We start from the raw sequence: 25,889 nt of genomic DNA, 5'->3' as shown, positions 1-25,889 counted from the left end.
ATCTGTATTATCACATTTACACTATAATCTGTATTATCACATTTACACTATAATCTGTACTATCACATTTACACTATAATCTGTATTATCACATTTACACTATAATCTGTACTATCACATTTACACTATAATCTGTATTATCACATTTACACTATAATCTGTATTATCACATTTACACTATAATCTGTATCATCACATGTACGCTATAATCTGTATTATCACATGTACGTTATAATCTGTACTATCACATTTACACTATAATCTGTATCATCACATTTACACTATAATCTGTATTATCACATGTACACTATAATCTGTATTCTCACATTTACACTATAATCTGTATTATCACATGTACACTATAATCTGTATTATCACATTTACACTATAATCTGTATTATCACATGTACACTATAATCTGTATTATCACATTTACACTATAATCTGTATTATCACATGTACACTATAATCTGTACTATCACTATAATCTGTATTATCACATGTACACTATAATCTGTACTATCACATTTACACTATAATCTGTATTATCACATGTACACTATAATCTGTACTATCACATGTACACTATAATCTGTACATAATCTGTGTCTTCTCGTTACTCTGAAACACGTGGGATTATCATATTCACAGTTCATATTTCTGTCTTTTGTGTTTGTTTTAAAGCTCAACAGAATCCTACATTAAAACATCACCTGAACGTGATCAGAATCAGAAAAAATGAAATTACTGTAAACATAGAAGCACTGGTCCAGTTCTGTTCTGTTCCGATACTGATGTCGATACTTTAGTTTTAAGAATTTGCAGATCCCTGAAATCTACGATACCAGAGACTGAAAACAGCATTTCCTCTAAACACAAACAGCGCGAGGTAGAAATGATGCACAAGTTTCACTTTTGTAACTACAGAACAGCTTTGGGCCGACACTGCCCAGGAAATCGTCTTATTACATCAGTTTATTCACCAAAGTGAGATATCGACGAGCCAATACCTTAGAACCGATCCGATCCCCAAACTGTAAATACTCCAGAGCTGTTCAGAATGTGGACCATTTACATAGTTTCAAATCATTTAAGGGCTCCGGACAAAATGACTACAGACGTTCGGACAGTCTCGGGATCGAGGTCCGGACGTTCGGACAGTCCAGGACCAGTGTGGAGCATTTTATGAGTTAAAATTAAATTCGGTCAAAGAAGCCTCTTTACACTTAAAAACCAGCTCATATCATTAAAGTTAAAGAGCAGCTCGTACCTTTAGAGTTGAACACTTCTTTGAGTTGCAGAAGGACGTCTGCAAACTTGCGCACGTCGCTGACCAGCTGCATGATGTAATGAGGGTCAGACACGGCGCCGGAGTCCGGACTCTCCGTACCGACCGACCCGCTCTTCCCCCGTCCGGACACGTACGGCCCCGCGTTCCCGGAGCCGGAGGAGCCCAGGCTGGAGCTGGAAAGCCTGGACATTCCCACGGTGACTTTGGCCCCGCCGCCGGTGCCGCCCCCTACAGACCCACCGCCGGAACTCTGCCGAAGCATCGCGGCGAGCATGTCTCCTGAGGGCCCCGGGGCCGAGCGAGGAGTTATTCCAGTGTGACGCCAAATATCAGACAGAACGCCGCTTCAGGGACGGACGACGACGATGAAACTGAGACGAGAAGAAGAAAAGACATCAATGATGTTGTGTTGAAAAGACATCAACACAACATCAACACAACAACAACACAACATCAACACAACAACAACACAACATCAACACAACAACAACACAACATCAACACAACAACAACACAACAACAACACAACATCAACACAACATCAACACAACAACAACACAACATCAACACAACATCAACACAACACAACATCAACACAACATCAACACAACATCAACACAACATCAACACAACACAACATCAACACAACATCAACACAACATCAACACAACAAAAGGTCAACAAAACATTCAGTAAATGGGTTTGGAGAAGAGGCTTTTACAGTGTCGAGGGTCTGTTCAGTGACTTTTTACAGGTTTAACACAACACAATAAAACACAACACAATAAAATAAAACACAACACAATAAAATAAAACACAATACAATAAAATAAAACACAACACAATAAAATAAAACACAACACAATAAAATAAAACACAACACAATAAAACACAACACAATAAAATAAAACACAACACAATAAAATAAAACACAACACAATAAAATAAAACACAACACAATAAAATAAAACACAACACAATAAAATAAAACACAACACAATAAAACACAACACAACACATTAAAATAAAACACAACACATTAAAATAAAACAAAACACAATAAAATAAAACACACTGTAATATTGAGGATTTAGACGAAAAACAACAGAGTGTACATCAATGAGAAAAGCCTCGAGTCCAGAGCGTCTGACACAGAGTAAAACACAGAGTAAAACACAGAGTAAAACACAGAGTAAAACACAGAGTAAAACACAGAGTAAGACACAGAGTAAAACACAGAGTAAAACACAGAGTAAAACACAGAGTAAAACAAAGTAAAACACAGAGTAAAACACAGAGTAAAACACAGAGTAAAACACAGAGTAAAACACACAGTAAAACACAGAGTAAAACACAGAGTAAGACAGAGTAAAACACAGAGTAAAACACAGAGTAAAACACAGAGTAAAACAAAGTAAAACACAGAGTAAAACACAGAGTAAAACACAGAGTAAAACACAGAGTAAAACACAAAGTAAAACACAGAGTAAAACACAAAGTAAAACACAGAGTAAAACAGAGTAAAACACAGAGTAAAACACAGAGTAAAACACACAGTAAAACACAGAGTAAAACACAGAGTAAAACAAAGTAAAACACAGAGTAAAACACAGAGTAAAACACAGAGTAAAACACACAGTAAAACACAGAGTAAAACACAAAGTAAAACACAGAGTAAAACACAGAGTAAAACACAGAGTAAAACACAAAGTAAAACACAGAGTAAAACACAAAGTAAAACACAGAGTAAAACACAAAGTAAAACACAGAGTAAAACACAGAGTAAAACACAGAGTAAAACACAGAGTAAAACACAGAGTAAAACACAAAGTAAAACACAGAGTAAAACACAAAGTAAAACACAGAGTAAAACACAGAGTAAAACACAGAGTAAAACACAAAGTAAAACACAGAGTAAAACACAAAGTAAAACACAGAGTAAAACACAGAGTAAAACACAGAGTAAAACACAAAGTAAAACACAGAGTAAAACACAAAGTAAAACACAGAGTAAAACACAGAGTAAAACACAGAGTAAAACACAAAGTAAAACACAGAGTAAAACACAGAGTAAAACACAGAGTAAAACACAGAGTAAAACACAAAGTAAAACACAGAGTAAAACACAGAGTAAAACACACAGTAAAACACACAGTAAGACACAGAGTAAAACACAGAGTAAAACACAGAGTAAAACACAGAGTAAAACACAAAGTAAAACACACAGTAAGACACAGAGTAAAACACAGAGTAAAACAGAGTAAAACTAAATTCTTTTCACAGTGTGAAAAGACCCTCCATACACCCACACAGTCATCTGTATACAGTACCTCTGTATAAAGTACCTCTGTATAAAGTACCTCTGTATAAAGTACCTCTGTATACAGTACCTCAGTATAAAGTACCACTGTATATGGTCCTCTGTATAAAGTACTTCAGTATAAAGTACCTCTTATAAAGTACCTCAGTATAATGTACCTCTTACAAAGTACCTCAGTATAAAGTACTTCTGTATAAACTCCTCTGTATAAAGTACCTCAGTATAAAGTACCTCTTATAAAGTACCTCTGTATAAAGTACCTCTGTATAAAGTACCTCTGTATAAAGTACCTCAGTATAAAGTACCTCTGTATAAAGTACCTCTGTATAAAGTACCTCAGTATAAAGTACCTCAGTATAAACTCCTCTGTACAAACCCACAGACTCACCTGATGGAGCTGATCATTTCCACAGACACAAACTCATGAGGTAAATTAAACCTGAGTCCGGTTCAGTCCCGGGACAGTCCGGGTCGGTGCCTGGTTCCAGACTCTCCTCTGTGCGCTCGTGCGCTCGTGCGCTGGAGGAGCTCCTCAGACCATGTGACCGCTCTGTGACTTTTGATTGGTCCGCGCCTGGATGTGGGAGGAGCTTGTGGCTCCTCCTCCTCCCCCCCCCCTCTCTCTCTCTCTCTCTCTCTATATATATATATATATATACACACACACACACACACACACACACACACACACACACACACACACCCCACACACACATATTTATACATAAAATCCATGCAGTGGTGTTTTTTTGTTGTTAATTGGCTCTTGTCTATAGACTTAAAGGCACACTATGTAACTTTTCTGTTAGAGGGTACGCCACGTGCTTGTCTCCATGGACACGTTATTACTTTGCCTGAAATGTTCCACAGTATGGCATTAGAGGTATCTATTTTGCATTTATTCAGTCATACCTGTTTTTTTTTATAAGTTGCTTGCCTCTCCACAGATCTGACATGTGCTTGGTGGCGTTATGTGCTTAGTCTCTTGTCTCCATGGAAACAGAGAAGACTCCTCCCAGTCTGAGTACAACGTTCACAAAACTTTATGGTTTCAACACAAACACAAAAAATCAGGTGTAGCACTTAAAAACCACGATCTCCACGTGGTTAAACTTTAGATTTATGTGTCTATTATTATATAATATTGTATTTACATACCTGTAAAATAGAGATATATATGTGTATATTATTATATTTACATACCTGTAAAATAGATAATATATTATTATTATTATTATTATTATTATTATTATTATTATTATTATTATTGTTATTATTATTATTATTATTATTATTATTATTATATTATTATTATATTTACATAACTGTAAGATAGAGATATATGTGTATATTATTATATATGTGCATATTATTATATATTATTATATTTATATGCCTGTTTGACCTTTGTCTTTTATACATTTTATAATAAATAATAAACATAAGCATTCATTTTCACATAGGTTGCAAATCCATGACGTCATGACGTCCCACTGACGTAAACGTGGAGCACCATAAACAGCGCAGCAGGGACCTCTGCTGGTGAAACAGGGGCAGTGTCACCTGAAAACTTTATTTAATTTATTGTTTCAGTGACTTTGATTTCCATTGAAATCCAGAAAATCCACCAAAACAAGAGGATTTTTACAGAAACACTTCAGACTTTACCTTTTGACATAAACAAACATAATTTCACTCATTTATGAAACTCTCAAACATAATTTCACTCATTTATGACACAAACAAAAATCATTTCACACATTTATGACACAAAAACCATAATTTCACTCATTTATGACACAAATAAACATCATTTCACTAATTTATGAAACTAACAAACATAATTTCACTCATTTATGACACAAGTAAATATCATTTCATTAATTTATGACACAAATAAACATTATTTCACTCATTTATCCTCGTCCTGTTCAATAAAATGCTTGTACTTTGAAAACCACACGACACTTCCTGTGCACGTCCTGTGCACTTCCGGTTTTCTTCCGGGTGCGTGAGTTTGTGCAGATTTTGCAGCTGTGGCGGCGAGTTTCACACATTTTCCTTTTCTTAATCGTTAATGCAAAAATAATGTGTTGTTTCGCCCTGGTCCTGGACTAAACACGAGCAGTCATGTCCTCGGCCTCTAGCGCCACCGCGGGGGGGATCCAGGGACTTCTGCTCAAACTTCATGAATCACTTTCAGATGAAGATAAACGAGCTGCAGCTTTAAGATGCCACGATACTGTGAGAGACCTGGGACAAGAGTGTATGATCACCCCGTCCGACAACGAGCTGGGTAAGAAACTACACACAACAATATAAATAAAATAAGAAACTCCAAACACCAAGAAATAAAGAAATAAATGAAATGAGAAACTCCAAACACCAAAAATAAATACATAAAATAAGAAACTCCAAACACCAAAAATAAATACATAAAATAAGAAACTCCAAACACCAAAAATAAATACATAAAATAAGAAACTCCAAACACCAAAAATAAATACATAAATGAAATGAGAAACTCCAAACACCAAAAATAAATACATAAAATAAGAAACTCCAAACACCAAAAATAAATACATAAAATAAGAAACTCCAAACACCAAAAATAAATACATAAAATAAGAAACTCCAAACACCAAAAATAAATACATAAAATAAGAAACTCCAAACACCAAAAATAAATACATAAAATAAGAAGCTCCAAACACCAATAAATAAATAAAATAAGAAACTCCAAACACCAAAAATAAATAAAATAAACACCAAAAATAAAATGAAAATAAATAAATAAAATAAGAAACTCCAAACACCAAAAAAACCACACAAAAAACTCCAGACCTCATGTGTAAAATAAAACAAAGTCTCGTCCTTAGACACGCCAGTCCCACTTTTAGTAAAATTATTTCACTTATTGTTACGAATTTGATTCCAAATGTGGTGTTATATGTAGCATTAATGGCTTTTCACAGGTTTGTGTCTGATCAGTTTATTCTTTTATTTATTCAAATGATTTCATCCTGACAAAGTTCATCCATGGCTGGAGAGCGCCGTTACACACAGGCACAACAACAACAACCACGTGACCACGAACACCTGCGTTTACAACCATGTGACCACGAACACCTGCGTTTACAACCACGTGACCCTGAACGCAACCACGTGACCCTGAACAAAACCACGTGACCCTGAACAAAACCACGTGACCCTGAACAAAACCACGTGACCCTGAACAAAACCACGTGACCCTGAACAAAACCACGTGACCCTGAACAAAACCACGTGACCCTGAACAAAACCACGTGACCCTGAACAAAACCACGTGACCCTGAACACCTGCGTTTACATGGACCAGTTAAAATAACGGCACACACATTATTATTGTGCAGCTGAACAGGTTTTGTGTCTTTAAAACTGTTGTTTTGAACTGGAGTTTTTGTGTGTGTTTTATTACATTTACTGAAGTAAAAGTACAGATACAGAGGTGAAAAGTTACTCAAGTAAAAATATCACATGAAAAAATCTACTTAAGTAAAAGTATTTTGGAACCTGGTTAAAACTGTACTTTAAGAGTAAAAAGTAAAAGTGACGATGCCAATCCATTTCATAATTTTTTTTCTATCCACCGTAAAATGTACTTAAGTAAAGATGTGGATATTTAAACATTCTACTGAAGTAAAGTACTTAAGTACCACTTAAGTAAAGCTACAGGTACTTGAGCATTTTACTTAAGTAAATTACTTTACTTCCATATAATGTTTAAGTATCTGTATCTTTACTTCAGTACTTAAGTAAAGATACATGTACCAAAAAGTAAAGTATTTTGTTTCCTTCCACAGCTGACATTTGATCATCAGTATTTATTTAAAATACAGCTCAGCACAAGATTATAAATGACTTTAAATCTAAAATGATATAATTGAAATATGTGGTGAGCGCGTGATGTAACGTTGATTTGTTTTTATTATATTTATTATATAATTGTTTATTTTAAAGCTTTGCAGACCTCATTGTTGTTCTCCAAAGATTTTGGACTGCTTTGCTTTCTCAAAAAATCCCTGGGATCAGATGAGGTAAAGTCTAAAAACAGACAAATAAACTGTACAAATAGAGGGACGTTGAGGGTAACTTGTTGAATTCTTGCAGCTCCGTGACGCTCGGGTCGACATTTTGATTTTCTTGGACAAGTTTTTGGACAAAGTTTCTCCGCGACTCCGCGGCTGGGAGACGACGTACGCCACAGACATCAGAGTGAGGCTTTTGATTCTCCTACAAAGAAATGACTGTTTTACTGAATCCTTCTGTTTGGTGATTTACACCAAAGATAAAATAAAATCCTTCTGTTTGCTCAGGACTCGTGTTTGGTGGTTTACACCAAAGATAAAGTGGCCAAATGCAGGGCTCCAGTGCTCGATCTGCTCATCAAGGTTTGGTTCTCATGTTTTTTTTCTTTCTTCATTTCTATAAACTATATATATATAAATGGACATAGCTAACCTGCTAGCCGCAGTGCTTCAAACAGGAAGTGATCATGGGCGCACTTCCTGCTCCATCGACTCTGGCTCCAATTCAGTTTCTGTGTTAAACTGTGTCCTCTCTGTCCTCTCTCTGTCCTCTCTCTGTCTCTGTCCTTCAGACTCATTCTGGTCTTAAATGTTCGTATTAACCCTCTACATGATCCTGGGGTTTTTATTTCACTATTGTGTCTGTAAATCAAGATATGAACATTAATAACAGACAAATCAGGTCCTTCTTTCCCCGAGGTCGCTCCTGTTAGCGTTAGCAACAGGTTTGATTGACAGCGTTGCTAAGCGTCCGCTCCCTGTTAAACCAGCGATGTGGGCGGGAAGGGGCGTTACCTTTGACAGCCTCGCTCCTGATTGGCTCTTTGGTTGTCATGATATTCGTGGTTGGAATTCTAAATATAGAAGTTGTTCATCTGTTCATTTGTCTGTTCATTTCTTCATTTGTTCATTTATCTGTTCATTTGTTCATTTATCTGCTCCTGATCTCTTGCTGTTCATCTAAAACACGTTCCACATCTTCAGGTCCTCCAGACGACGAGAGCCTCCACCGTCGCCGCTGACTTCAGAATCACAGATATTTTTAATAAATTTTACAGCGAGTTATGTCAGAAAAACAAACTCCCAGATTCAGGTAAATGTGACATTTATTCAAACGATAAAGGATTAAGATGAAGATGAGTTTATTTCGTCTGTTTCTAGTGCTCGGTAAAATCTATGAGTTACTGGGAGTTCTCACGGAGGTTCACCCGAACGAAATGGTGAACAACTCAGACAAACTCTACAAGGCTTATCTGGGCGAGCTGAAGGAGCAGGTGAGCGCTCCTGTCCTCCTCCTCTCTGCTCCTGTCCTCCTCCTCTCTGCTCCTGTCCTCCTCCTCTCTGCTCCTGTCCTCCTCCTCTCTGCTCCTGTCCTCCTCCTCTCTGCTCCTGTCTGCTCCTCTCTGCTCCTGTCCTCCTCCTCTCTGCTCCTGTCCTCCTCCTCTCTGCTCCTGTCTGCTCCTCTCTGCTCCTGTCCTGCTCCTGTCTGCTCCTTTCTGCTCCTCTCTGCTCCTGTCCTCCTCCTCTCTGCTCCTCTCTGCTCCTGTCCACCTCCTCTCTGCTCCTGTCCACCTCCTCTCTGCTCCTCTCTTCTCCTTTCTGCTCCTGCCTGCTCCTCTCTGCTCCTCTCTGCTCCTTTCTGCTCCTGTCCTCCTCCTCTCTGCTCCTGTCCTCCTCCTCTCTGCTCCTGTCCTCCTCCTCTCTGCTCCTTTCTGCTCCTGTCCTGCTCCTGTCCACCTCCTCTCTGCTCCTGTCCTCCTCCTCTCTGCTCCTCTCTTCTCCTCTCTGCTCCTGTCTGCTCCTCTCTGCTCCTGTCCTCCTCCTCTCTGCTCCTGTCCTCCTCCTCTCTGCTCCTGTCCTCCTCCTCTCTGCTCCTCTCTGCTCCTGTCCTCCTCCTGTCTGCTCCTCTCTGCTCCTGTCCTCCTCCTCTCTGCTCCTCTCTTCTCCTTTCTGCTCCTGCCTGCTCCTCTCTGCTCCTTTCTGCTCCTGTCCTGCTCCTGTCTGCTCCTGTCCTCCTCCTCTCTGCTCCTGTCCACCTCCTCTCTGCTCCTGTCCTCCTCCTCTCTGCTCCTCTCTTCTCCTCTCTGCTCCTGTCTGCTCCTCTCTGCTCCTGTCCTCCTCCTCTCTGCTCCTGTCCTCCTCCTCTCTGCTCCTCTCTGCTCCTGTCCTCCTCCTCTCTGCTCCTGTCCTCCTCCTCTCTGCTCCTGTCCTCCTCCTGTCTGCTCCTCTCTGCTCCTGTCCTCCTCCTCTCTGCTCCTCTCTGCTCCTCTCTGCTCCTCTCTGCTCCTGTCCTCCTCCTCAGTCTGTTGTTTTTTGTGATCCTGATGTAGTTTTCTGTCCCTGTGTTTTTGTATTAAATGTTATTTAAGATCATTCATATGTTCTGTCCCTTTTTAAACATAAATCTGTCCAAACTGAGTTTAAATAAAATGTTATGTTTCTGATTATATATAAAATGGCGTGTTTATGGCGTGTTTATGGCGTGTTTATGGCGTGTTTATGGCGTGTTTATGGCGTGTTTTTGGCGTGTTTCAGATGACGTCTTCCACGAGAGAACCCAAACTCTTTGTTGTCGCCGGATGCCTCAGAGGATTAACGGCTTTAATGGTGAACTTCACCAAGACGATGGACGAAGGTTTGTGACCTGTGCTCACCAATCAGATTCCTCTATGTTATCGGTATCGATATCATGCCGATACCATATCGATATCATGCCGATACCATATCGATACCATGCCATATTGACTTGTACAAAAACATGAGGGAAAACAAGATGATTTTATGATTTTCTTCTTCACAGACCCAACGACGTGTAGAGAAATCTTTCAGTTTGCCTTGAAAGCGATCAGTCCTCAGGTAAACAGGTTTTATTTATTTATAATTATTATTATTATTATTAAAGTGCCACCGTGGCATTTACCACATATTAAAAAAAACACACACTTTTCATATTACATTTGTTTTTTTTATTTTTGTGTGTAATTCATTGCAATTCCCATGTAGATGGAGATGACCAGATACGCCGTCACATTTGGTGAGTCTTTAATTGATAAACCAGGACAAAACTGGGACTGAACCGGGACTGAACCAGGACTGAACCAGGACTGAACCAGGACTGAACCAGGACTGAACCAGGACTGAACCGGGACTGAACCAGGACTGAACCAGGACTGAACCGGGACTGAACCGGGACTGAACCGGGACTAAAGCAGGACTGACCCGGGACTGAACCGGAACTGAACCGGGACTGAACCAGGACTGAACCAGGACTGAACCAGGACTGAACCGGGACTGAACCGAGCAGATTAAGCCACATTCACAGAAAACAGTCAAATGGAGAAGTGCCCCACAGCGCCCCCTGTCCTTAGCCCCTCCCTCTGCAGTGTTTCATTGTGTTTTTTTGTTTTTTTTTGTAGCTGGGTTGAGACTGTTTGGGCGACATGCTCCTCAGTTCAGCTCCTGTCTCATGGAACATTATAAAAACATATTTGAGGTGATGTCCAAACTGTGTGGTCACATAAACGGAGAGATGAAGAAGCGCAGTTACTACGCCCTGGAAGCGTTTCTCAAAGAGGTGGAGTAAATGTCATCGATTAATCGCAGGTCTCCGTCCTAAATACTTAACTACGCCTGTGTTCTGTAGGTTGCCGTGTTGGTGGCTGATGACATCGAGGAGCACAAAGGGAAACTGAAGTTCTTCATGAAGAAGTTTTGTGGCATCATAAAAACTATGGAGTCGACACATAAAGAACTGTCCATCGCCATTCGAGGATATGGACTTTTCGCAGCTGTACGTTTTTTAATCATTATTTCACATTAAAACTTAAATTCTATTTTTTTAGTTTGTGCATAAAAACCTCTCAGACGACGATGGTCTAATGTGTGTTCAGTTTGGAGCTTCACATTTCATTTATGTAACGCTCAGATACAGATGAAGTAATAGTAGTAGTTTGATATAGTCCAAGTTTGTCACCTCCAGTACTCGATTTATACTAAAAGTATCACATTGAAATATCTACTTAAGTAAAATGACCTAAAATGTTTTCATGTTTTTAATGATGCTCCTGGTGAATGAAAGTAGTTAATATTTTTATATAAGTTAATTTCACCTGTTTAAACTGAAGAAAGAACGATGCCTCTGAGCTCAAGCGAACCTTAAGATGAAGCTTAACCTAAAGAACCTTAAGATGAAGCTTAACCTAAAGAACCTTAAGATGAAGCTTAACCTAAAGAACCTTAAGATGAAGCTTAACCTAAAGAACCTTAAGACGTGAGGGGACGAGCTCTTGTGTCTTAAGATCTGACCTGACGAGTCACAACACACACACAGCGGCTCAGTTGGTAGAGCGTCCTCCTCCTCATGATCCTGTGCGTTTGTTCTTCTCGTTGACCTGCAGCCGTGTAAAAAGGCGTGTCCTCAGGACGTGGACCTCATGTACACGGAGCTGATCCAGCGCTGCAAACAGATGTACCTCACAGAGAGCGACGGAGAAGACGACTCCTTCTATCAACTGCCCAGCTTCCTGGACTCTATCGCCAGTGTCCTCATACATCTGGACAAGGTAACACACCTGCCCCGACACCTGCCCCGACACGCCCCGACACGCCCCGACACCTGCCCTGACACGCCCCGACCCCTGTCCAGACACCTGCCCCGACACGCCCCGACACCTGCCCCGACACGCCCCGACACCTGCCTCGACAGGCCCCGACACCTGCCCCGACAGGCCCCGACACCTGCCCCGACACCTGCCCCGACAGGCCCCGACACCTGCCTCGACAGGCCCCGACACCTGCCCCGACAGGCCCCGACACGCCCCGACACCTGCCCCGACACGCCCCGACCTGCCCCGACACGCCCCGACACCTGCCTCGACAGGCCCCGACACCTGCCCCGACAGGCCCCGACACCTGCCCCGACACCTGCCCCGACACCTGCCCCGATACCTGTCCAGACACCTGCCCCGACACCTGCCCCGACACCTGCCCCGACACCTGCCCCGACACCTGCCCCGACACCTGCCCCGACACCTGCCCCGACACCTGCCCAGACACCTGCCCAGACACCTGCCCAGACACCTGTCCAGACACCTGCCCTGACACGCCCAGACACCTGCCCTGACACGCCCAGACACCTGTCCAGACACCTGTCTGTTTGTGTGAGTGACGGGGTGCACTGGTTTGTGTGTGTGTGTGTGTCTGTTGGGGGGGGTGTGCACTGGGGGGTGTGTGTGTGTGTGTCGGGGGGTGGGGGTGTGTGTGTGGGGGGTGTGTGTGGGGGTGTGTGTGCGTGTGTGGGGGTGTGTGTGTGTGTGTGGTTCCTTCATGTAAATCACTTTGATCCTTGAAGGTGAAAAGAGCTTCATAAAATGTGCCTTTTCTTTGTGTTAATTCTAAATCTTGTGTTCAGGTCCCAGAGGTGTACACTCCTCTGTTAGAGCGCCTCCTGGTGGTGCAGATCGACAGTTTCCCTCAGTACAGCGAGAGGATGCAGGTCACTTGTTGGAAAGCGATTCTCAAAGTGCTGGTTGCCATGGCGTCGAAAGGACCAGTGCTGTGGAGCTTCATCAGTTCTGTGGGTAAGTTACACCGTTCTTATAGTTTATTATGTTTATTTATATATTTTTATCCCATTAAAACAAAACAAAATGATGTATTTTCAGTTCATCAGGGTCTGATCCGCGTCTGCTCCAAACCTCTTATGGCTGAGGTCAGTGTTTTAATAAAACAAAATGGAAAAAAACTCTTGATGTGTTTTATTGTGTGTTTTTTTGTTTTAGCTTGTGTGTTATGTTTTATTTTGTGTGTTATGTTTTTTTTGTGTGTTATTTTTTATTGTGTTTTGTTTTATGTGTTGTTTCAGGACAAAGACACAGATAACGGCCCTGGAGCTCAAATGAAAACTGGAAACTGGAAAGTTCCCACGAGTCAGAATTATCTGCCTCTGTTCAAAAGTCTCCTGGACTGTGATGTGTTAAAGGTTCAACATCCTTCAGTTTTATTCACTTTATTATTATTATTATTATTATTATTATTATTATTATTATTATTTCTGACTCTTTCTCCGTTCACAGGACACTGGATATTTGGACGGAGCGTTCCAAAACCAAAACGCAGCTCTGGGATCTTTAAGTCGTTTGATTTATGATGAACTGGTGAAATCTGTTCTTCGTATCGTGGAGACGCTGGACCTGTCTGTTCACAAAGTCACTCCTGGAGAAGAGGTGTTTTTAAGTTTTTAACTTTTACTTTTCATGAGCAAAGTGAAGGGAGATTTATTTAAATGAATAAACAAACACACACGTCCTGATTATTGGACACACTTCTGGACACAGCCTCTTATAGAATATATCTGGACTGGGCAGGACTTTTAGCTCAGAAAGAAACAACAAAACATTTATTTCTCATTTATTATTTTAAACCAAAATGTGTTTTATTTTGTCAGGGTTCTGAGGACGTGGCTCACGCTCTGCCGTCCTCTGACCCGACGTCTCACCTCGTCCCCAACAAAGTCAAAGATTTCACTGCGTTTCTCAACCTGGTCGACTTCTGCAGGTAAACGCCTCTAAAAGCCCCGTGTTATTAATAATGATATAATTATTTTTATTAAATAGAATCATATCTTGATAATCAAATCTACACACACACGTGATATTCTCTTTGTGTCTGATTTTGTCGCAGTGAGCTGCTGCTGACCAAACACGTGGAGTATTTTGAGTCCTGGACGTTTCCCTTGAGCCATGAGCTCGTGCTTCACTCCATCAGAAACCCTCTGGTCAGCGGCTTCTACCGGCTCCTGTCCGTCTCCATGAAGATCTCAAAAAGGACCAAATATTATCAGGTCAAAGTTGTTTTAAGTTGTGTCTTATTAGATCCATTTTACATGTTTATTATTGTTTAATGTTATTTATTTGTATTTATTTTTGTTTGTTTTAACCTGATGCAGGGAGTTGGACTAAATATCTCGGGGTCAAACCAAACAGACGCCGTTAAACGCACCTGTTTTTCACTTTTTGCCAAGTTTGGAAAAGAGGTCATTTATTTAAAAAAAAAAATTTTTTTAACACATTTATATTTTCCAGTAAATCTGAAATCCTCGTCTCCAGGTTTGTGTCAGACTGAAGCAGTACAAAGACGAACTCCTGGCCTCATGTTTGACCTTTGTCCTTTCACTGCATCACAACATCATATCTGCGGATATCAAGGCCTTCTGTCCAGCTCTAGAGGTGAGGTCAAGGCCTTCTGTCCAGCTCTAGAGGTGAGGTCAAGGCCTTCCGTCCAGCTCTAGAGGTGAGGTCAAGGCCTTCTGTCCAGCTCTAGAGGTGAGGTCAAGGCCTTCTGTCCAGCTCTAGAGGTGAGGTCAAGGCCTTCTGTCCAGCTCTAGAGGTGAGGTCAAGGCCTTCCGTCCAGCTCTAGAGGTGAGGTCAAGGCCTTCTGTCCAGCTCTAGAGGTGAGGTCAAGGCCTGTCCAGCTCTAGAGGTGAGGTCAAGGCCTTCTGGTCAGCTCTAGAGGTGAGGTCAAGGCCTTCTGTCCAGCTCTAGAGGTGAGGTCAAGGCCTTCCGTCCAGCTCTACAGGTGAGGTCAAGGCCTTCTGTCCAGCTCTAGAGGTGAGGTCAAGGCCTTCTGTCCAGCTCTAGAGATGAGGTCAAGGCCTTCCGTCCAGCTCTAGAGGGGAGGTCAAGGCCTTCCGTCCAGCTCTAGAGGTGAGGTCAAGGCCTGTCCAGCTCTACAGGTGAGGTCAAGGCCTTCCATCCAGCTCTAGAGGTGAGGTCAAGGTCTGTCCAGCTCTACAGGTGAGGTCAAGGCCTTCCGTCCAGCTCTAGAGGTGAGGTCAAGGCCTTCTGTCCAGCTCTAGAGGTGAGGTCAAGGCCTGTCCAGCTCTACAGGTGAGGTCAAGTCTCTCAGTTGGTTTTAGAGTGAAGACGTTTGGCTGCTCGTCCAAGAGGCTTCTTCAGGGCTGGTCAGATTTACTGCTGGACACTGTTTTATTTCTGTCTGAAGCTAACGACACTGAAGCTAACACAGCTTCACTTTACAGTTTCTGTTTGTTGGCCACGTCTAATGAGACACATCAGTGTGAACTGAGTCAAATGAAGCGTCATTCAGACCCCTGCCCACGCCTGTTAGCATACGGCTATTAGCATACGGCTATTAGCATACGGCTATTAGCATACTGGCTATTAGCATACTGGCTATTAGCGTACTGTCTGTTAGCTTACTGTCTGTTAGCATACTGTTTGTTAGCATACTGTCTATTAGCATACTGTCTGTTAGCATACTGTCTGTTAGCATACTGTCTGTTAGCATACTGTCTGTTAGCATACTGTCTAGCACTTGTTTTCTTTGTTTGGATATAGATCTGAGGATGGAGTTATAATAACTTTTTCTTTTATTGTGGAACATCTCAGGCAAAGCAATAGCATCTCCATGGAGACGGCGTATAGTAAAGTTCCATAGTGCTGCTTTGATGTTGTTGATCAGAACCACTTTACACGTGTTTCCAGGCAGCTCTGAAGCTCGGCCTGAGCCATGTGCCTTTGGCGAACACGGCGCTGGACGCTCTCGAGGACTGGTCCGGTCACATCCCACTGGACACGATGCGGCCGTGTTACGCCACCGTACTCCCCCTGCTGGACGGGTACCTCAAAAGCACCTCCAGTGACAGTAAGTCCGTTATGAGACAAACGAGACTTAAATGATTGAAGTAAAACCTGTGATTTTTGTATTTTAAGACGAAGACGACGGCGGCTGGGAGGTCATGTCTCTTGTGTCTGGACGAAGTGACAAAGGATACGGCAGAGTGATGACCCGACTGCTCAAAGAGTCCAAACAGCGAGCGGCGGTAAAAATCGTTCACTTTGAAGCTGACAAAATATACTAAAATATGCAGTCAGTTTTTTCCTTTATTTTCATTTTATAAACAAACGGATGACCTCCATTATATGACGATATTTGTGCTTTTATGTAGGAAAGAAATTCTAATAAATATTTTTTGACAGAGGGAGACTACTTTTAGGATTTAATTTTAGTTTTTAATTTTAAAATTTTTACTTTTTTTATTGTAGTGTTATACTTTTTTCCCTTCACTACATAATTCCTTATATCTTCATACATTTGACGTCTTTGTGTAAATTGAATGAGGGTGTGGCCAAACGCCTCCCTCTAGTGGCACATAGACTCATCTGCAGTTTAAATATTATTATTTATTTATGTGTTTAGTTTTTGTTTGTTATTTCAGAAAAAAGTCCTGTTGTGTTCCACTTCTGTTATTGACCTGGTTTAGTTTTTCTCTGGTGATTTTTGGTGTGAAAAGTTTGAGAATCACTGGTCTAAAAGTAATAATGAGAACCATAAGGAAACCACCACCAAAGACAGACTTGATGAGAACCATGTGGAAACAATTGTCTGACTGATTCAACATCAGAATAAAAGAAATACTTGGGCTAAAGGTGAATTCAGAGTCAGATACTGTCCCTTTAATGTTTGCTCCTGTCGACAGGAGGAAGCTCCTCTGGTGACCGTGAGGCTCCGTGTGGTCAAGCTGCTCGGACGTTTGGGCGGAAAACTCAACAGGAACCTGGTCACCGGTGAAAGCCCTTAGAACGTTTGGTCTTTGTTTAAATATGAGTGTGGTGTTTTAAGTGTGTGTGTTTTGTTTGTAGTTGTGTTTTAAGTGTGTGTGTTTTGTTTGTAGTTGTGTTTTAAGCGTGTGTGTTCTGTAGTTGTGTTTTAAGCGTGTGTGTTCTGTAGTTGTGTTTTAAGTGTGTGTGTTTTGTTTGTAGTTGTGTTTTAAGTGTGTGTGTTTTGTTTGTAGTTGTGTTTTAAGTGTGTTTTGTTTGTAGTTGTGTTTTAAGCGTGTGTGTTCTGTAGTTGTGTTTTAAGTGTGTGTGTTTTGTTTGTAGTTGTGTTTTAAGTGTGTGTGTTTTGTTTGTAGTTGTGTTTTAAGTGTGTGTGTTCTGTTTGTAGTCGTGTCGTCAGAGGAGATGATGAGGAGGTTCGTGGCCTGGGACACGGAGAAGAGGCTGAACTTCGCGGTGCCGTTTTCGGACATGAAGCCGGTGATTTATTTGGACCCGTTTCTCCCTCGTATCAGTGAACTGGCTCTGACCACGAGTGACCGCCAGACAAAGGTGTGTCTGCATACCCCAAACCTGACCCCAAACCTGACCCCAAACATGACCCTAAACCTGACCCTAAACATGACCCTAAACATGACCCTAACTCTGACCCTGACGCTTGCTCTGACCCTGACCCTAACTCTGACCTCTGACCCTGACCTTCACTTTATGACAGATTTGTTTGGCACTTTTTGTAAATAGTGTGTTTTTTCAGAAACGCGGTGTTTCTGTTTAGTTTAAGTTTTTTTCTGTTGTATTTCGCCAATTCCATCGGTGTGACGTGCGTGGGACCGTGACCACTCATTGTTTACGCCAGAGAACAGCTGATGGCACAACGCTGGTCTGTCGTTCTCCCGCAGGATCGACATCCCAGCGGAGCTGCTACGGAGAACGCGGAGGGGCAGACGAGCGGGACGCAAAGTCCGGGAAAAGAAGAGACGCTTCAGACCTGTGCTCCCCTCTGTCATCGCGGGAAACGTGCGGTCTATTTCAAACAAGACGGACGAACTAGCGGCGCTCACGTGATATCGGTGGGAATACAGAGACAGCAGCATCATGCTTTTCACGGAGTCCTGGTTAACCTCGCAAATCACGGATTCAGCTGTTACTATGGACAACTTTGACCTTCAGCGCGCAGACAGGACGGCAGAGAGCGGCAAGAGGAAAGGAGGAGGTTTGGCTGTTTGTGAATGAGAAGTGGCGCAAACCTGGACACTACAGTGAAGACGCAGCTGTGTAACAAACACATGGAGCTGCTGGCTGTTAGCATGAGGCCGCACTATCTGCCCCGGGAGTTCTCACATGTGATTGTGATCGATGTTCCTCCCTCTGCTAATGCTGAGACGTCCTGTGACACGCTGCACTCCTGCACCAACACACTCCTGCACCAACGCACTCCTGCACCAGCGCACTCCTGCACCAACACACTCCAAACAAAGCACCCACAGGCTCTCTTCCTGATCTCTGGAGACTTCAATCATGCATCTCCTGCACCTGTCCTGCCCACATACACACAGTATGTCACCTGCCCCACAAGAGACAATAAAACATTGGACTTATTTTTTACCAACGCCAAGGAGGCTTACTCTTCATCCCCACTGCCTCCCCTGGGTAGAGCTGACCACAACATTCTCCATCTGGAGCCTGTGTACCAGCCCATTGTGCAGAGACAGCCTGTGGTGTCCCGTGTGGAGAAGTGGACTGCTGAGAGTGAGGATTCTCTGAGAGACTTTGACACCACAGCGGACAGAGCTCTGTGACCCACATGGAGAGGACATCAACACAATGACTGATTGCATCACGGACTAAATAAACTTCTGTTTTGAAAACATCGTTCCCTCCCAGACGGTGTGGTGTTTTCCGAACAACAAGCCGTGGATTAACCCTGACATAAAAGCTCTGCTGAAGGAGAAGAAGAGAGTTTTTAGGTCAGGGACTGAAGGCTGTACAGAAGAAGCTGAGTAGGAAAAATCAGGACAAGCCAAGCCATAAGAGAAGGATGGAGCAACAGCTACAGGAGAAGAACATCCAGGGGTGTGGAGAAGTCTAAAGACTATCTCAGGCTTCAAAGCACCTTCTGCCCAGACGGAGGGGGACCTGCTGTCGGTGAACGACCTCAATTCTCACTTCCTGAGATTTGATCAATCACCCACTGCTCCCACCACCCAGCTGCCTGTTCTCCCCTCCCCGGCTGGACAATGGGGAACTCCTGCACCTCTTCACACCTCTGCCTCTGCTCTTCAGCCCACCGATACACACGGACTCACCCATCCTCCCAGCCTGCCACTGTCATTTTCTACAGCCCAGGTGAGACCGGAGCTCAAGAAGATCAGACCCAGCAAGGCAGCAGGACCAGACGGCATCAGCTCCAGGCTCCTTAAGTCCTGTGCAGATGAACTGTGGGGAGTTATGGATCATGTCTTCAACATGAGCCTAAAGCTCAGGGTGGTACCTCACACACCTCCTGTGTGGTACCGGTGCCCAAGACGCCACAGGCCAAAGAGCTCAGCAGCTTCAGGCCGGTGGCTCTAACATCTCACCTGATGAAGACACTGGAGAGACTGGTCCTTGGCCACCTCCGCTCCACCGTGAGCTCAGCGATGGACCCGCTGCAGTTTGCGTACCGACCTGGCATCGGAGTGGAGGACGCCGTCATCTACCTGCTGCACCGCTCACTGTCTCACCTGGAGAACCCCAGCAGCACTGAGGATTCTCTTCTTTGACTTCTCCAGTGCTATCAACACCATCCAGCCACTGCTCCTGAGGGACAAGCTGGAGCCCGCCGGGGTGGACTGTGACCTGGCAGACTGGATCCTGGACTATCTCACAAACCGGCTCCAGTTTGTGAGAGCCAAGAACTGTGTGTCTGACCTCATGACCTGTAGTGTGGGGGCGCCCCAGGGCACTGTCCTCGTGCCCTTTGTTTTCACCCTCTACACTGCAGATTTCAGACACAACACGGACAGCTGCGTCCTGCAGAAGTTCTCTGATGACTCTGCCATCATTGGCCTCATCAAGGATGATGACGATGTGGAGTACAGAGACTAACACAGGACTTTGTGGACTGGTGTCAGCAGAACCACCTCATCATCAATGCAGAGAAGACCAAGGAGATGGTGGTGGACTTCCACAGACGCCACTGCCCCCTCAGTGAACGTTCAGGGAAGGGACATTGAGAGAGTGGACTCATACAAGTACCTGGGTGTTCATCTGAACAACAAGCTGGACTGGACTCACAGGACACACTGTACAGGAAGGACCAGAGCAGGATCCATCTGTGTGTGCAATACTGGAATTTCCCCACTGTGGGACTAATAAAGGCAGATCTGATCTTATCTTATATCAAATTTTTTGTCATTTTCCCAAACATCAGAATAGAGTTTTTAAAGTCGCTGTCTGATTTTTAAGTATAAACAGTTTGGTCCATAGTTGTTCCTCATTGACCTGATCATTCTCATTATTCATGTTACTTTTGTAGTTCTCTTCATTTTCTCCTGTTTTTCTCGTTCACTGAATCATGTATGTTCTGTTCTCGTGTTCAGGTGGCGGCGTGTGAACTGCTCCACACTGTGGTCATCTTCATGGTCGGTAAAAGCGCCCAAATGGCCGAAGGTGAAAATACTTTACCACCGATGTACAAACTGCACAAGAGGCTGTTCCCTGTGCTGCTGCGGCTGGCCTGCGACGTGGACCAGGTGTCGCTCTGTTTATTTTACAAACTCTGTCTTAAAAACACGATGATCTAAATGAAAGTGTTAAATCGTTTGTTTAGGTCACGCGGCAGCTGTTCGAGCCTCTGGTCATGCAGCTCATCCACTGGTTCACCAACAACAAGAAGTTTGAGAGTCAAGACACGGTCGCTGTTCTGGAAGCCATTTTGGTACGAATCAATCACAGGATCAATCAGTGATGTCATAATCACAGGATCAGTGATGTCATAATCACAGGATCAGTGATGTCATAAATAAATACATACTAATGATCTTTAGATTTGTGATTAATGATTTAATTAATTTTGTTCAAAGTTCACATTTTAAATCATCCAGGAGCATTGACAAAAATATTTAAAAATAAAGTGAAAAATACGTCAGACCAGATCTAAAGTTTTTACACAGAATAAGGCTGAAATATTTTAGCTTTTGGAGGAAATTATGGTACTTCAAAAGTTGTTTTTGAAATTGTCCAATTGTCTCCATTCAGATTTTTATTTTGATTGTGCTTGATCTTGCAGCTCTTTTACGATTTATAAAAACGTATATTTTTATTAAACCACAAACTGCACAAATTTATTATGAAACTTAACACAATTATCAAACCACCAACACATTTAAACAGCAACAACAACATTATAGAGCGTCGGCACAATAATACTAATATCATAATCTTATGAGTACTACTACTACTGCTACTACTACTACTACTGCTACTGCTACTGCGTTCTTTCAGGACAGCGTGGTGGACCCAGTGGACAGCAGCAGTAGTAGTAGTGGTAGTAGTAGCAGCCCCCTCACATGTTCCCTGCGTTCTCACATGTTCCCTGCGTTCTCACATGTTCCCTGCGTTCTCACATGTTCCCTGCGTTCTCACATGTTCCCTGCGTTCTCACATGTTCCCTGCGTTCTCACATGTTCCCTGCGTTCTCACATGTTCCCTGCGTTCTCACATGTTTCCCTGCGTTCTCACATGTTCCCTGCGTTCTCACATGTTCCCTGCGTTCTCACATGTTCCCTGCGTTCTCACATGTTCCCTGCGTTCTCACATGTTCCCTGCGTTCTCTCAGGACGGCGTGGTGGACCCAGGGGACAGTAATCTGAGAGACTTCTGTGCTCGTTGCATTGAAGAGTTTGTGAAATGGTCGATCAAACAAACGACGCCCAAACAACAGGAGAAAAGTCCGACAAACATCAAGTCTCTGCTGAAGAGGATCTACAGCCTCGCCCTGCATCCCAGCGGCTTCAAGAGGCTCGGAGCGGCACTCGCCTTTAACAGCATCTACAGACTGTTCAGGTGAGGAACATCTGTGTAGAACATCTGTGTAGAACATCTGTGTGAGGAGCATCTGTGTGAGGAGCATCTGTGTGGAACATCTGTGTGAGGAACATCTGTGTGAGGAACATCTGTGTGAGGAACATCTGTGTGAGGAACATCTGTGTGAGGAGCATCTGTGTGGAACATCTGTGTGGAACATCTGTGTGAGGAACATCTGTGTGGAACATCTGTGTAGAACATCTGTGTGTGGAACATCTGTGTGAGGAACATCTGTGTGGAACATCTATGTAGAACATCTGTGTGAGGAACATCTGTGAGGAACATCTGTGTAGAACATCTGTGTGAGGAACATCTGTGTAGAACATCTGTGTGAGGAACATCTGTGTAGAACATCTGTGTGAGGAACATCTGTGTGAGGAACATCTGTGTGGAACATCTGTGTGAGGAACATCTGTGTGAGGAACATCTATGTAGAACATCTGTGTGAGGAACATCTATGTAGAACATCTGTGTGAGGAACATCTGTGTAGAACATCTGTGTGAGGAACATCTGTGTGAGGAACATCTGTGTGGAACATCTGTGTGAGGAACATCTGTGTGAGGAACATCTGTGTGAGGAACATCTGTGTAGAACATCTGTGTGAGGAACATCTGTGTAGAACATCTGTGTGAGGAACATCTGTGTAGAACATCTTGTGTGAGGAACATCTGTGTGAGGAACATCTGTGTAGAACAGATGATGATGTACACTCCATAGACTTTATGTATAAATGTACATGGCTACCACGTGTTCCAAACAGGAAGTGATCATGGGCTCACTTCCTGCTCCATCGACTCTGGCTCCAATTCATTTTCTGTGTAAAAACTGTTTCCTCTCTGTTGAACATTAATAACAGACAAATCAGGTCCTTCTTTCCCCGAGGTCGCTCCTGCTAGCTTTAACAACAGGTTTGCTAAACCAGCGGTGTGGGTGGGAAGGGGCGTTACCTTCACCATTCCTTCTCCTGATTGGCTCTTTGGTTGCTATGATACTCGTGGTCTCTGCTCCAGCCTCGATGAGCTTCATTTAGAGCTGAAGCTGTGGTGACGTCATCACTCAGTCACTTAGTTCCATCAAACAACAATGAGAAAGACGTGTAACTGCCTTAATTAAAGTGTAATCATCAAAATTATTCTGAATATTTATTTTCAAATTTTGCTCTCTTTAAATCTATTGAAATATGAAAAATTGGAAAGTAATACTCCAGATGAGAGGAACAGGCTGTTTCAACTGAAGACGTGCTGCTGTTTCTGACCCAAACTGCACTCACAAGACGACACCAGCAGGGGGAGTTCATGCACTATTTATGCAGAAAAAAGTACTGGAAACTATTTATATAAAGATTAAACTTGTAAATCATGAGTTTAATCTGATTTTTCTATGAAATACAAAATCTAACCCTGACCCTCACTTCTCTTTTCTGCTGTGCCATATTCAACTCAATTCAATTTATTTTTGTGAAGCTCAAAATCACAACAGCAGAATTAATTTAACAGGGAACAACATGTGAAGAGGAAAGAAAGAGGAAAGACAGAGGAAAGACAGAGGAAAGACAGAGGAAAGACAGAGGAAAGACAGAGGAAAGACAGAGGAAAGACAGAGGAAAGACAGAGGAAAGACAGAGGAAAGACAGAGGAAAGACAGAGGAAAGACAGAGGAAAGAAAGAGGAAAGACAGAGGAAAGACAGAACTCCAGGTGAAAACAGGAGCAGAGGATAGTCTCAGGTTAACATACGTCCCCCAAAGCTGCTCCTGAGGCAGCTTAACTAAAACTGCAGGGTTTATGCATTTTCAATCCTTATAATCTAAATAAAACGATTAATCGACTAAACGACAGGCCCACCTGACCTTTGACCTGTGTAAACGTTTGTTTGTTGTTTCAGAGAAGAACACTCTTTGGTGGAGCAGTTTGTCTTTGAGATTCTCGTGGTGTTTATAGAGAGTTTGGCGCTCGCACACTCGGATGAACGCTCCCTTGGTATTTTTATTTTATATTTAAACTATTAATGCTTCAAACTTCATGTTGTGTTATAATTCTGTTCTTGTGCGTTTACAGGAACGATACAACAATGCTGCAGCTCCATAGACCATCTGAAAAGAATCATCGCTCAAAAGGCCCCAAACCTGAACCAACGCAATCCAAAGAGGCGTGTCCCGAGGTCTTTATCACACACACACATTTATATATTAAAATAAAAGATCAATCCAAAGAGGCGTGTCCCGAGGTCCAAAGAGACGTGTCCTGAGGTCCAAAGAGGCGTGTCCCGAGGTCTTTATCACACACACACATTTATATATTAAAATAAAAGATCAATCCAAAGAGGCGTGTCCCGAGGTCCAAAGAGGCGTGTCCTGAGGTCCAAAGAGGCGTGTCCCGAGGTCTTTATCACACAGACACATTTATATATTAAAATAAAAGATCAATCCAAAGAGGCGTGTCCTGAGGTCCAAAGAGGCGTGTCCTGAGGTCCAAAGAGGCGTGTCCTGAGGTCTTTATCACACATTTATATATTAAAATAAAAGATCAATCCAAAGAGGCGTGTCCCGAGGTCCAAAGAGGCGTGTCCCGAGGTCCAAAGAGGCGTGTCCCGAGGTCTTTATCACACACATTTATATATTAAAATAAAAGATCAATCCAAAGAGGCGTGTCCCGAGGTCCAAAGAGACGTGTCCCGAGGTCCAAAGAGGCGTGTCCCGAGGTCTTTATCACACACACACATTTATATATTAAAATAAAAGATCAATCCAAAGAGGCTTGTCCCGAGGTCCAAAGAGACGTGTCCCGAGGTCCAAAGAGGCGTGTCCCGAGGTCTTTATCACACACACACATTTATATATTAAAATAAAAGATCAATCCAAAGAGGCGTGTCCTGAGGTCCAAAGAGGCGTGTCCTGAGGTCCAAAGAGGCGTGTCCTGAGGTCCAAAGAGGCGTGTCCTGAGGTCTTTATCACACATTTATATATTAAAATAAAAGATCAATCCAAAGAGGCGTGTCCCGAGGTCCAAAGAGGCGTGTCCCGAGGTCCAAAGAGACGTGTCCATGTTGTGTTTAGTCTCTTGTTGTTCTATCTCATGTACAGGACATGTCTCAGGTCCTGTCTCTTGTTTTGTCTCTTGTTGTTTTTGTCTCTTGATGTTTTGTCTCTTGTTGTTTTTGTCTCTTGATGTTTTGTCTCTTGTTGATTTTGTCTCTGGATGTTTTGTCTCATATTGTGTCTCATGTCCTGTCTCTTGTTTTGTCTCCAGGGGCTTTAGTCCTGATGAAGAGCCGTGTTTGTCTCATGTCCTGTCTCATGTCCTGTCTCATGTCCTGTCTCATGTCCTGTCTCATGTCCTGTCTCATGTTGTGTCTCATGTCCTGTCTCATGTCCTGTCTCATGTCCTGTCTCATGTCTCTTGTTTTGTCTCCAGGGGCTTTAGTCCTGATGAAGAGCCGTGTTTGTCTCATGTCGTCCTGTGGCTCCTGGGACAGTGCGGTCGACCTCAGACTGAATGCAGACACAAATGCATGACGCTCTTCTATGAGTTTGTTCTTCTTCTTCCAGGTTTGAAATAAAAATGAAT

General features: G+C 42.9%; 2 protein-coding genes across 3 annotated transcripts in view; one reads left to right on the top strand and one right to left on the bottom strand.

The window, feature by feature from the left end:
* Positions 1–4,099, bottom strand: part of arhgap29a (Rho GTPase activating protein 29a) — a 56,651-nt gene extending 52,552 nt beyond the window's left edge. The window contains exons 1-2 of one of the 2 annotated variants that reach the window (XM_033985871.2): positions 4,000–4,099; positions 1,271–1,662 (exon numbers count right to left, since the gene is read on the bottom strand). In XM_033985871.2, the coding sequence (XP_033841762.1) occupies positions 1,271–1,565 (295 nt within the window). In that variant the 5' untranslated portion in view covers positions 1,566–1,662; positions 4,000–4,099. The remainder of the gene's footprint in view (positions 1–1,270; positions 1,663–3,999) is intronic. The other variant, XM_055230041.1, reaches the window with a different exon arrangement.
* A 1,560-nt stretch (positions 4,100–5,659) lies between these two features.
* The window catches only part of prkdc (protein kinase, DNA-activated, catalytic subunit), a 69,867-nt gene continuing 49,637 nt past the window's right edge, over positions 5,660–25,889 (top strand). Inside the window, exons 1-30 of the mRNA XM_055230005.1 lie at positions 5,660–5,907; positions 7,611–7,687; positions 7,761–7,865; positions 7,967–8,041; positions 8,663–8,771; positions 8,840–8,952; positions 10,214–10,313; positions 10,479–10,534; positions 10,682–10,712; positions 11,095–11,252; positions 11,322–11,468; positions 12,076–12,240; positions 13,089–13,257; positions 13,342–13,388; positions 13,542–13,658; positions 13,753–13,902; positions 14,124–14,233; positions 14,360–14,519; positions 14,625–14,711; positions 14,785–14,904; positions 16,183–16,342; positions 16,411–16,520; positions 17,178–17,265; positions 17,645–17,808; positions 20,838–20,990; positions 21,068–21,175; positions 22,076–22,302; positions 24,208–24,302; positions 24,381–24,483; positions 25,737–25,870. Coding sequence (XP_055085980.1) covers positions 5,742–5,907; positions 7,611–7,687; positions 7,761–7,865; positions 7,967–8,041; positions 8,663–8,771; positions 8,840–8,952; positions 10,214–10,313; positions 10,479–10,534; positions 10,682–10,712; positions 11,095–11,252; positions 11,322–11,468; positions 12,076–12,240; positions 13,089–13,257; positions 13,342–13,388; positions 13,542–13,658; positions 13,753–13,902; positions 14,124–14,233; positions 14,360–14,519; positions 14,625–14,711; positions 14,785–14,904; positions 16,183–16,342; positions 16,411–16,520; positions 17,178–17,265; positions 17,645–17,808; positions 20,838–20,990; positions 21,068–21,175; positions 22,076–22,302; positions 24,208–24,302; positions 24,381–24,483; positions 25,737–25,870 — 3,604 coding nt within the window. The 5' untranslated portion in view covers positions 5,660–5,741. The remainder of the gene's footprint in view (positions 5,908–7,610; positions 7,688–7,760; positions 7,866–7,966; positions 8,042–8,662; positions 8,772–8,839; positions 8,953–10,213; positions 10,314–10,478; positions 10,535–10,681; positions 10,713–11,094; positions 11,253–11,321; positions 11,469–12,075; positions 12,241–13,088; positions 13,258–13,341; positions 13,389–13,541; positions 13,659–13,752; positions 13,903–14,123; positions 14,234–14,359; positions 14,520–14,624; positions 14,712–14,784; positions 14,905–16,182; positions 16,343–16,410; positions 16,521–17,177; positions 17,266–17,644; positions 17,809–20,837; positions 20,991–21,067; positions 21,176–22,075; positions 22,303–24,207; positions 24,303–24,380; positions 24,484–25,736; positions 25,871–25,889) is intronic.

This window comes from Periophthalmus magnuspinnatus, chromosome 20 (assembly GCF_009829125.3).
Source record: "Periophthalmus magnuspinnatus isolate fPerMag1 chromosome 20, fPerMag1.2.pri, whole genome shotgun sequence".
Lineage (NCBI taxonomy): Eukaryota > Metazoa > Chordata > Actinopteri > Gobiiformes > Gobiidae > Periophthalmus > Periophthalmus magnuspinnatus.
This window is presented reverse-complemented; position numbering and strand designations above follow the sequence as displayed.